General features: G+C 43.6%; 1 protein-coding gene across 2 annotated transcripts; it reads right to left on the reverse strand.

Annotated features, from left to right (window-relative positions):
• Positions 1-4619: 4619 nt before the first annotated feature.
• e2f7 (E2F transcription factor 7) lies at positions 4620-11157 on the reverse strand. 2 transcript variants are annotated; one of them, XM_029164145.3, is made up of 13 exons: positions 10842-11157; positions 10234-10343; positions 9742-10041; positions 9458-9617; positions 9108-9347; positions 8860-9015; positions 8601-8744; positions 8351-8521; positions 8174-8258; positions 7201-7501; positions 6862-7015; positions 6414-6778; positions 4620-5882 (listed from the first exon to the last, which is right to left on the reverse strand). In XM_029164145.3, the coding sequence occupies exons 2-13, from the start codon at positions 10327-10329 to the stop codon at positions 5718-5720; spliced, it is 2337 nt and encodes a 778-aa protein (XP_029019978.1). In that variant the 5' UTR covers positions 10330-10343; positions 10842-11157; the 3' UTR covers positions 4620-5717. The 2 variants fall into 2 exon arrangements, with proteins under 2 accessions (XP_029019978.1, XP_029019979.1); XM_029164146.3 differs by having other exon boundaries at positions 8607-8744; positions 10842-11155.
• Between the last annotated feature and the right edge of the window lie 1539 nt (positions 11158-12696).

Here is a 12696-nt window from a genome sequence, read left to right on the forward strand (position 1 = left end):
TGTTTGAAATTTCTATATAATGGATCTATTTGGAATTATGGCTTTGGTTTAAATTTCTTTGACACAAGTTATAATAGGATTACGTTTACAACATATTTAATACGTTATAGTTTTGTCAGACAATGCTCAAAACTTAAGGACAGTGAAGGACACACTCTCCTGGCTGGAAATATAGGCTTATCGTCATCATCTACTGACAATCTGCAGAAAAAATTATTACTACTAGAAGTCCTATAAATGTTCAAATTGATCTGAACAGTCTGTCCAGGCATGAAGTTATTCTGCCCCCTTCTGTATGGAACTCCAAAGTGTTCATATTTAAATTAGTCAACAGGAAATTATGAAAAAATATGTATGTAAATAAATACAAGACTATTATATGAACTGTGTCACGGCATAGACAGGGATGATCCAAAAGACTTCGATATCCAAAACAAGACTAGAATGCTAGAAAGAGGTACTGGACACACGAAGAACACACACAACGATCTGAAAGTAACGCTAAACTAAACATGCAGGACAAGACCAAAAATGCATGAAAATAAAACAGGAAGTGGCAAAATAAAAGTCCAGGTTATGACAAAACTCCCCCACTCAAGGGTGAATTCCCAAGCGCCCAAAAACAACACAGGCAACACTACCAGTGCAGGCAGAGGGAGGACTGCAGGTGGGCCAGAAATAAAAACACAGGCACAGAATTCTAGCAGGGAGGGTGGAGGGATGACTGGAGGAGGGTCACAACAAACATAATGCAAGACAAGGCAAATCTAATCAATGAGAGTCCATGAGTTCACAGTGAAACAAGGCATAGAAAGTCCATGTCATGAGAAAAAGTCTGAGCATTCCTTTCAAGGAGGGCGGAAGTGAAGAAAGTCCCTGTCCAGCAACTGCAGGGTTGGAATGGCACCTTCGGTGCCCTTGGGCAGACGTAGTTCTGGAAGGACGCCGTCAAGGCGTGATGTCATCTTCCAGGCGAATGCCCCTTATAGGAGTGAAGAGACAAGGTGGCCGGCAACGGAGGAGGCAGTGCCACCCTTGTGGCAGGAGGCACCAAAAACTAGGTCACCGGAATGGTTGCTAGGACCACCAGGAACTGAGGCAGACGGGGTCCTCGCCGGACCGCCGGGAACTGAGGCATACGTGGTCCTTACTGAACCACCAGAAACTGAGGCAGATGTGGTCCTCGCCGGACCACCGGGAACCAGGATAACGCTGGATAAGAGCTACTGCTTCCTGGAGGAGGCTCTCTCTGGGAGTCGGGTCGGTCGTTACGGAGGCGATGTTCAGGAAGTGTGCCAGTAGGAACACAACAGGAGGCGAGGATTGGAGATGAATCTGTCTCACGATGCTGGCGGGGATGCTGTGCCTTTGGTCACGGGATCAGTAGATATTGGGGTGAAGTCCTCACCTGTAGCAGCGGCATTAGGCCTGGACCGACGTCGTCCGGAGCGCCAACAAAATTATGACCAGGGTCCAGATGAGCAACTGGAGCGGGAGTGGGAGCAGGAGCAGGGGCCCACTGTGGCAACAACGTGGTAACCATGTCCGGAGCTGGTTCTGATGTTGCCATCAATACAGGGACGGGGAAGTGAAGCTGGGCTGGAGCTCGAGGCGCTGAGGCCGGCTGCGGTTCTGTGACTGGGACAGGTTGCGGTTCTAAGACCGGGACAAACAGCGGTACTGTGGATGGAACAGACTGCGGTTTCAGCAACTAGACATGGTGAATACTGGAGACTAAATACTATGACTGTTTACTAATTGACAACGGCTTGTAAAATCCCAATCATTATGCTGTAAACCCTGCCCATTATAATACCAATTATTGTCAGCCAGTGCTAGGGGGTGGAACCTGCAATCCCATTGGCTGATCTTTTCACATCCATTCATTTTCCTGGACTCCTGTGCGGGGCTGTGTAGATAGATTCAACGGAACAGTGGAAGTTAGATATATTAAAAGTTAGATGTTGTCTTGAGTCATTTGGGTGATATGTCTGAAATGCTTTTTTCAAACATTGTCAAGACATTAACAAGGACATATAGCGTGTTATTCTTGCTACAAACAGGAGCAACCAGTGCAGCATTCTGGAGTTGGTCACCAATTAATGTGGTCGTAAGTTGTTAATGAACACCTGTATTAGCAGTAGCATTACCATCTGGTCTCCTCAATTAACGATGGACTCTTGTGGCGTTAACTTGGACTAGAGACAGTTTCATCAAAAATATGCTTCTGCAACACTCTTTCAGGCTGAGGCGTAATGTCACCATCTATTTGATTAAGAATTTCTCTGAGCAACTTCCCTCCTGTGGCCATATCAACCACAAACTACACATTCACCTGTACTGTAACTATATTCATGCCCACTGATTTGTTTCAGTTGTCAGAGCTACAACTACATCTCGAGCTGTATACTATCATCTGGTATTTAACAGAGATTATTGCACAACCAGACTTAAATCAATACCTAAAGTGTTGTTGCTTATGTTTGAGTTAAGAAGTAGCCAATCAAGTAACTGCCTCCTCCCTGTTTGACTTCATTGACAGACAAAGTCATTCTGGGGAAAATGGCATTATGAAATAAAAAAAAACTCTCTGTATTAAAAGGCAGATGTAATAATTGGTATTATTATGAAAATAATCATTATTAAATAATAATTTCACAATAACAAGCAGATTTCACAGCATAATAAAATGTATTTCATAATAATGAGTTTAATTTGAAAAATGTTTGTGATTATTATTTTCTAATATCATGATAAGTTTACATAATTGTCTCTCATTTATTTACATATGTATTTATTTAGTCATTAATGTCCTATTGATTAATTTAATTGTGAACACTTGAGAGTGGAGTTCTATACCTGCTGGACAGAGAATACATTACATGGTGATGTTTCCTTTGCAAGCAGAGAAACTCTATGATAATTGTATTTTTTAATCTAGTGCTTGGCAGTACAAATGGCAGTAAGAGGTGTGTATTTGCCAATAGATGAACAAAAAGAAACAATAGTAATAATGAAGGATTGATAATCTCGACACAATGGTGGATAAAAGTTAATTATTAAGCTTTTTCTGTTCCCACTGAAGTGCTGCATCTATATGAAGTAGGGCTGGGCACGTTAACATGTCAATAGTGCATTAACGCAAGACTTTGTTAATGCCAACAATGAGCTTTAACACAGTTTATTTTTATTATCAATATTTGAAAAGTCTGTTGCTCACTGGCTCTCAATACTCATACAGACAAACAAAGGATCACAGATAGAGCGGGCTGTTGATCAGTACTGGCCTGAACAAACAATCAATCAGAGCCTATAACAGCTGCCGCGCTCACTGAACTGGAACTGAATAGAATAAAGGAATAAAATAATAATAATAAAGAATAAAATGTGGGCATTATCAATTTAAATATCTTTTGAATGGCGGAGTTTGTGGAAACAAGTTTATGGAGTCAAATTAGGGTCAGATGCGATTTGTGTGTGCGTAAACTGATCTGTGACCTAACCTACATCTACAGGTACAAATCTGGTTTATGCACGCACAAATCTAATCTGACCCTAATTTGACTCCATACAATTTATTCATGGCAAAGATGATCCTGATCAGCTGAATCACCATAGTACTTTGAGTCAAAGTAGCACCCACCTAAACAAACAATGAAGGGACACTTCAGCAGACTACATTGGATGTAGTGTGTGGGTGAAGTATAAATAAAAGCAAGGCAAGCTAACAAACGCCATAGCTACTGTAAGTGGTTAGCTACAAACTGCAGGCCGATTAGTCTTGTGAAAGATGTCGGTCTGAGGAATGTTATTAGAACCGCAACGAATGATGGCACTTGTGAGCCTCCCTCGTGACGCGCCATCACAGGAAGAATACACGAGTTGTGTAAAAAGGAGAGGACTATAAAATTTACGACCTTACAATGTGCGTCAACTGTGGCTCTCAGTAGTTCTAAAATAAAAATGTGCAATATACTACTTTTGAAAGCTTCTCATCACATTAATTGCAGAAAGCATCATGCAGTTAACGCAGTTAAGGATTTTAACTGGTGCCCAGCAGTAATATGAAGCTAATGTTTCAATCTGCTGAGGTTTAGAGTTGAAAGCACATTTCTTGGCAGCTGGCTGCATCAACTTAAACTCACTAACAGGTTCTCTGCGTCTATTTAGAAGCAAGGCAATCGCCTCAATCTGAAATCACCTGATATCACATATTTTACAAAGCTAAAACTTTATTGAAGAAGCTTACATGCATAATTTGTGTGTTTACCACTTTTGGTAAACACTAACTATTGTGACAGCCAGCAGATTACATAATATAATAATAATAAAAATAATATATGTAACACATATTGTGGCCTCACATGATCACTTCCACCTTGTTTACCTATCTTACCTTTATCTGCTGGGCCACATTGAGTTGAACCAAATTATTAATGGTGTCTGTATATTTAATGATTTGAGCCATCTCCAAGCCTGTCAACATAGAAGGGGGATTGTTTTGGATTTGTAAAACAGATTAGATGTGTTGTCATGCTGATGAAACAATTTTCACAATCCAAAACTACAAAGAAGATACATACTAAAATATGGCCACAGCCTCTTCACAATAAAGTGCACAGATAACAAAACAGTATTAATTGTAAGTTTCTTTATTAAAGTGAAAACTGTACAGACATTTGGCCGCATAACTAACCAAGAGAGCAGAGCTAAAGTGAAGAAAACAGCTTTAATTCATGTAGACACATACAACCATCATCATTACTTACCAATAAAGCACAATTAAACCAAGTGAAAACAATAAATGACACTAGGGATAATGTACAAACATCAGTGACTACACATCCACAGGCCAGTGGATTCTTTGTGAAACAGCTTTCTTCTCTCAACAGGGTCTTCTAATAAGCAAAGTGTTGAACCCATTAGCTGCACCAGTAAACAGATTTTCTGTTGTAACGGTGATTCGGCCAAATGTGCCGGGCTGTAGGAAACAACCTGTGCTGCTAAAAAGAATCCATAAATTAAGGCTAAAAATCTTTACAGTACTTCGATAAGTCTTCAAGTACCTGAGAGCATTGTCCCATTTCACCCAGTCCTTTAGCTGCGTGTAACAGAGCTAAAGTGTTTGATATTTAACCATAAAGTCGTATGGTGAACTCGTCTTCCTGGCGAGTGGATTAAAACATCCAAGAAGTCAAAGATTTGTTTCTTGAGCTGCTTGGCAGGTTGTAAACATTTAAGGCTTTAGTGATACACTCCTCACAGTAATGTCTGAAAAATATGTGAACCAGCCATCCGCAGCTGACACACATTCCTAAGGGACTCACTTATTTCATTCATTAAGATTAGACATACATTCTTTAAATGCTTAGTGCTAAAATAAAGTTGTTCTCCTGGTGTCCTTTTAACTGACATATATTAGCTAAAATATAAATAGCAATTGGGAAAATAATACACAATCAATGGCGGACTAGGTAGCGTGATTGTAGCTGGGAGGGTAAATTAAGGCGGCAAAACAAAGTACAGGTGTGCTGGCTCCCGCCACTGGAGGACACTGTTTCACTGGTAATACTGCTTTACTCACTTACTGTGAATCCACATATTTGAACCGTGAGGCACACTTTTTAATGTAACAACAAACTAAAAAAAAAAGAAGCACCAATGGTTTAAAACCACACCAGCACCTGAGTGTCAGAACAGCACGTCAGCCTCTGCTTCTATATTGTCCAACTGTTTGGCGGGTGGCCGATGTTTAGCCTCCTCTGAGCTGAGCCCCTTCTCCGAGTAGCGGGTGCGGTGCTGACTATGCCTCCCACAGCACCCGGGGTCTGGAAGAAAGCCTTAGTAGCAGACGCCATGGTTTCGTTGGGGGTATGTGGAGTCTGAAACAGAAACAGAGAAAGAGAGTTATGAGACATTTATGCTGCACAATGTTCAGCCATGAAATTTGGTAGTAGACTTGGTAGTATAATCTGTGAGTAATTGCTTAAGATTATTGTGCTGAAGTTGCATTTTTGCAATTTTATTCAGTGTGTATGTCTAAACCTTAACTCAGAGATAGTATTGATACAACATAACATTAATTTGCCGGTAACAAAACATTAATTTACCAGCTCAAAACAACTCCATTTGAAAAGAGCAGCATTGATAATTCCCATGTGTAGATTAATCAACTTGAACACATCTTGATGAATAAATGAGGAAAAAACCTTACGCAGAACAGATGCTGCACTAGCTCTCATGTCAAGCGAGTGGCATTTAGAAATGCCTGGTACTAAAAAGGCCATAAATCATTATGAAAGCAAATTATGCCAAAGATAATGTTTTCCAGAATGAATGATCGCTGTGTAAGGAGTATAGGAAAGTCCCCGAAATGCTATTCTTAAAAGTATTCAGAGGGAGGTTTAAGGTACCGGTGGCTCTGGTGTTTTGGTGTTGAAAGGTGGCGAATGCAGCGCGCCTGTCGTCGACCTGTACGGCCTACTCTGCTTTGGGGTGGACGGTGAAGGGACCGATGGCCAGCTCATCTCAGACGCTCCTGTCAGTGTGTAGGGTGTCATCCCCATTGTGAAGTGGGCGGGTGACATCATTGTAGATAGACTGAAGCTGAGCTTGGCCTGGGCGTCGGAGCCCTGCTGTGGCAAACCACCGGCCACCAAGGGGTAGTGGGAGAGCGCGGCGGAGGGCACCAGCATGCAGGGCACAGCCAGGGTGGGGACGTTGCTGGGAGAAAGTGTCGGCTGGCCAGCTGGAAGGAGAAAGTTGAGGCTGCTCAGACCTGAAATAGATAACGGGGGAAAAGCTATGAGAACTTGTGAAAGCTCTTAGAAAGTTGAAATTTAATGGTGGTGCATCATGGACCTCCGTTGTTAGGAACATAGAGGTAGGCATGTGAGGGCTGCGTGGAGTCACTGGCAACAACCCCATCAACCGATCCAGAAGGGCGAGTTGGAGAAGCTCTGGTGCTGTCCAGCTGTGAACAGGACTCTCCTTCCATCTGAGGTTCTGCTGTCGCCTGTCAGCAAAAATGCAAGAGTTAAGAATCAAATATAAAAAAGCCATGCCATAAGTAGCCATGACTATACATAACTTCCTTTTTCATAACAGAATATATAATTAATAGCTTAGCACTGATTACCACTCAACACCCAACTAAAAACATGCAGTCAACACTAATGTTCAAAGCCAGGATCCATTCACCTCAACACTTTCCTTTATCCCACAAGTTCCCTTTCTTTTCACTGAAATATCATTGTCTTCGCTTCCTTCTCTCCTCCTCTTCCTCCACTCCTCAGATTCGTGCTTGGGGGAGCTCTGCCCCTCTGAAGTCTGGTCGGGCCTGTACATCATGACCAGCGAGGGCTGGGACAGGCTTGGCAGGTAGGCCAAGCAGTGGGACGAGGGAAGGGAAGGTGCCAGATGGGTGGACTGGGTTGAGGATGAAGAAAATGGGCTGCTCCTGCTGCTGGGGTGAGTGGGCAGTGCTGTGCTGGCTTGGTTACTAAATAGAAACAGAAAAAGGTAAGAAATTTGTTTGGAGCTGAAAGAAATTTAAAGCTTTATTTTCAGCTTTTATTCTCCTGTGTGTGTGGCTAAGTAGTATGTCCAGGGAGCACTTTTTTGATTTTGAACTTTTGAATGTATCCTGACTGAATGGGGAAGGCGCTGATGTGGAGATTTATTGAGGGCTACCACCGCCCCCAGCGAGTTTTAAATAAATTTTGAAAAGAACGTGCATATGTAAAACATCCACTTGAAACACGTCTCGTGTCTTCACCTCTTCCCCTGAAAAAACACTTAGCAGCTACAGCCTCAGGGCAGCTGTGGTTTAGCCACGAGCTAGAAAAAACGGGTGTGACATGAGCTGGTGATTGCTACATCTGAGGAAGCCAGTACGTCTATTCACAGTGGATGATGAACATTCATGTGCACAACAGTAGCTGTAGCTGACACGTAGCCTAAAGCTAAGCATTAAGCTAAAGCTAAGTTAAGCACAGCATGAGCCAATGCAAATACTGTGACATTACTACTGCAAAACGCTCTCAGCTCCTAACGTTTATACAATTTATAGAGTTGAACGTGTCTTCGTTACTGGAGTCTGTATGTCCAGTGCCTGTAGTAAACAGTTTGGCAGTGAATCTGTGCTGGATGCTGAAAGAACACGTCCACTTACTCAGCGACACTCCCAAACTGCAGTCGACACACGGCGCTGTTGCTTGGCGTTCTTCTGGAGTAGTCAACAGGCTGATTCAACAGACCTGGCGAACGAGGAAAAGAATGGAGAAATTATGTTTGAGTCCCGTGTACAGATAGGAAACAAGGTTCCATGTGAAATGTTTGCGTTTCTTACCAGTCTGTTCCCTCTGTGGGCTGCTAGGGGCGGAGCAAACCTGCCGCTGGACGGCTGCAGACGTCGGCGTGATGCTAAAGGAGGCGTGGCGAGCCATCTTAGATTTGCCAGCGTCCGCCATCTGGTGCAAGGCCTTGGGGCAAGAGACGACCGCTGCGGTCACGGTATTACCTAAAAGGCAGTGGAGACAGGTGGGTTGGTTAAATTTAGGTCAGTGTTAAATGAGTGACTTTTGATTTTTTTGAATTACCAGTACTTCTAGAGTTGTGGAATTCGACTGGGCCGAGCCACTTGAAGGCCGGCTTCCTGCCTCTCTCCTCACGGACGTGCACCTTCCTTATGAGGCCCAGGCTGGTCAGGACATTGGCGATGTCGTAAAGTCGCCGCACCTTAGCTGGGGATGCACAGAACACATTTGGTTTGGATTAAACAGCAAAAAGTAGTATTTCTACTACAAAGCACTTAATGATGAACTCCTTAAAATCAATATGCCGTGCTGGATTTCTTACTTTTGTACTTGCTGTGGCTTGATGAGTCCTGACTCTCCTCAATGAGGACCTTCGCAGCTGCGTCCAGAGTAACCGTCTGGGTTTTGGAGACGAGGAAGAGCATGACAAACTTCTGACTCATGATGCGCAGAGATTTGTCTTTCCTGTTGACTCCAGCTGCAGACAACAGGAGTATATGCAATGATCATGTGAACATTGTGACAATAACTAACACAAAACGGACTTTCTACGACTTGTCGGTTTTTTACCATTGCCTATATCTCCTTCTCCTAGGTCATCCTCATGTCCCAGTGCAGCCTCTGTTTTTTCTGTAGCCAACTCCATCTGAAGGTGGTAGCCCCGCTGTCGGCCCTTCTGTTGCAGGCCCTCCAGCGTGGCCTCCAGCTGCTGGCGACCGTACCATGTGTAGCTATTTTTGGCTATACGGCCCACAATCGTAAGCGACTCCAGCACATTGACAATGTCGTAGATGCGCCGCCTCTCCACCCCTGTTGATATGACGATGAGAAGAGACAGGCACGGTTATGCACCATGGATGAACATTATCCACGCCCTAGGACCAGCTGGTCTCCTCCGTTCCCACATCACTTTTTCTTACCCAGACTGGTTGAAACCTCATCCAGAGAGATCCAGATTGCAGTGTGCGGCTCTGGATAATCAGGGTACAGGGCCAAAAACTTTTGGCACAGTAGACCTAGACTCTTCTGCTTTCTGCTCGGCTTCTTCTCTGTGTTGTCTTCTTCACCTGCAGCTTCAAACTAGAGGGGCACATACATAAAAGTGTTACAAATTCAATTATGAATGTCAATTGTGCATGTCTGCTGGAAAAGGATCAATATTGTGAAAGTTTAGCTGCTAATGTGAGTGAGAGACTCGCCGTACCTGACAGGAGTCTTCCGACTCCTCCTCTATTGTATCTGGACTTAGTAGCTGGTCACTCTCGTTCTCTATGGGTCTGAACAGCACCTTCTTCATCTCTCTGTCCCTGATGTCGGGACTCGCTGCGCTGATCAGCAACTTCAGATTGGCCGTGGGGGTCAGGGGCTCAGCCAGGGGTGTGTGCTTGACGGGGGTTATGTGGGCCAGGTCGGGGGTGGCACCTCTCCTGTTTATCAGCAAAGCAGGGGGGGCTGGATCGGATTTCATTGGCGTGGACCTTCGCCTGTCTGCGCAAATGTTTTCCTGTGGCGAAGACATTAGTGGATGTTTTGTTATTGATGTAGCGTCACAGCCACATGATATCATTTGTAAGATGCCATCACATTATTCTGAATTTTTCTCCACATCAGCCTAAGTCTGCAGCTGCATGTTGGTCGCATTAAATGAATTTCAATGCTCAGACAACACCTAAGATAAAGCAGTAGTCTGTGATACCTTTTGTTCACTTTGGACCCCGTCCTCATGCGGCTCCAACATGAAACTTGTCCTGGGGCTTGAGAGGTCTTTCAGTGCAAGGCACTCGACTTCCATCTGGCAAAACTGACCTGTAAAATTACAAACCCCCCTTTAAATATGTACACTCATTATAAACTAGCTGGTATCTTATCAGCAACTCATCATGGGGAGGTTCAGGACGTTTTGAGCTAGTTGAGGCTCTGACGTGAAGTTCAGCTGAATTTGGCGCAAAGAACTTCTGCTAACTAGCCACTCGCAAGCTAATAGCTATAACTTTGCTATTACCGTCACCGCTGGTTTGCGGCTAACACGACATTATCTGTGCGCTCGGCAGCTCATTTGCGTCGGAGTTAGCAAGTTAAGTAAAGTGTCGTTAAGTACGATTACAGTACAACACATGTTTGGCTCCCGCTAAGAAACCAGGATTAGGACTTGCCTTCTATGAACGGTGTATTACTGTGGTATTTCGAATCAGTGAGGTTAACATAGCTGTAATTAGCTGCCGAGCTAACATTACGAGCTCTGCTCATCAGCATACCATAACTCAGCAACCTAGACTCCACTGGAGGGAAAGCACGGGTCCTTACCTTTCTCTGGTCGATTGAAAGAAGCGTCCCAGTCTTGTTCTGTCTCCGGAACTGACACCACGTACGTTCTTTACATTAACATAGCAACTAATTTCCCTCTTCGAAATAAGCGAGTAGTGCGTCTAAGTCTGTATCGCCAATATCCGATGCAAACAGTTGATACCAAGTTCTGTCCCGGTGGAATCTCAGCATCACCCGCTCAAGCTTCTTTTCTGGCGCTCTCCGACGTCAGACTCCCTCCAGCCAATGAACTACTCGGACATGTGCAGCGTCGTTCGGCCGCAGCAAATCGCGGCGATTGTGCTCGAGTACGCGCCTCGGCTTCTACCAATGGGAGTGCACGAGACCACGCCTCCAGAGTCTTGTTGGCGCGGCAACCGGCGCGCTCTGCTCAAGCCTATGGGGGGAGTAAATAAAAAAAGAGTATCACCCAGCAGTTATTTACGGGTATCACAAATGGTGTGGAGTCCAACTATTTAGCAGTTTTAAGACATATAAACACAAAGTTGAGATTTAATAATCAGACAGAGATGGGTCTTGATGTAGGTTAAACGCACCGAGTCCTGTTCAATATGCGTGAAAAAGTAATTCAGCCAACATAAAACAGTCAAAATGTGTTAATCAATTTTAGCCTCACTTTTAAGGTTCTAATATCTGCTTTTAATCCCTCAAAGTTAATCAACGGGCCTATTGTCCCGGGCTATAATTAGCCCTGCGGTTTAAACAGACAGATGGGAGGGCAGGGAGCGAGGTGGGAGACGAGGCCATTGGCGCTAATGTTATCAGGGCCACAGCGCGAAGCGCAGAGAGCCGTGGCCCGCCCTGCATGGGAGCAAAAACGTTTGCATAATGGTCCTTAAATATACAAGGCCGCCGTCCAACCCATTCCGGTCTGGTCAGTGCTCCTTCATCTGAGGCGCAGTAAGAAGGAATGTTGTAAATTAATCTAGGTCCCTTGCTCCATAATTCATATATGATCCCAACCAAGCGATCAGGAAAATAATCAATGAAGGAAAGCTGCGGATGTTCTACTTAACAGAGATGCCAAATGGAAATACAAAAATTAAAGACTCATTACTAAGAGTGCTTCTAATTTGTGATTACAAATTGTATAATGAAATATAAACGCTGGTGCTGATGCCGATCTTCATGCAAGTTTAATCAGGTAATTGAGCTTCATTAAAAACAAATCTTTGCACATTACATATGTCAACACAGGTTACAAGCGTGTTTGCACTCGCTATTATTGCACAAATCGTCTGTTATAATGTGTATGTTCCATATTATATCGTTTGTAAGCGTCTGACTTTCAACGTCATTATACTCCCCATTTACCACGAAGATGACTGTCTTTCATATAACGCAATGGGAGGGATTTAACTGCACAAAACCAAAGCAAACTTTCGACCGAATGAAGTGTTAATGGCTTTGTTGTGCCGGGAAATTCACAACATGTTGACTGCGGTCAAGTGAGCCGTCGTTCGTTCATCCGTCGTTCAGCCAGCCGCGCTTCAGAAACGTCTTGCGCCCATATTACACGCTTTACAGCAGAGCACAAAACACGCTCGTCGCGACTTCCTCTTTTCATAGCGACACGTCTGGTCTGTTCAAAATATTGAAAAGTACGAAACAAAATATTGCATATATAGAAAAACTGTCGCCTAATAAAGATCTGTATACTTTTACTGTAAAATTAAGCATTTATTAGTATTTAAAACTACCATGTCATACTGTGAAACGTTTATAATTAATAACTTAACTTTGGTGCATAGTTCCAGGCTCAGACCACTTTCCCCTTGTTCTACTAGAGATGTACTATCACCCCACAAATATCTGTATATTTTTACTGTATAGT

The sequence above is a fragment of the Betta splendens genome, chromosome 9, assembly GCF_900634795.4.
Source record: "Betta splendens chromosome 9, fBetSpl5.4, whole genome shotgun sequence".
In the NCBI taxonomy this organism is placed as follows: domain Eukaryota; kingdom Metazoa; phylum Chordata; class Actinopteri; order Anabantiformes; family Osphronemidae; genus Betta; species Betta splendens.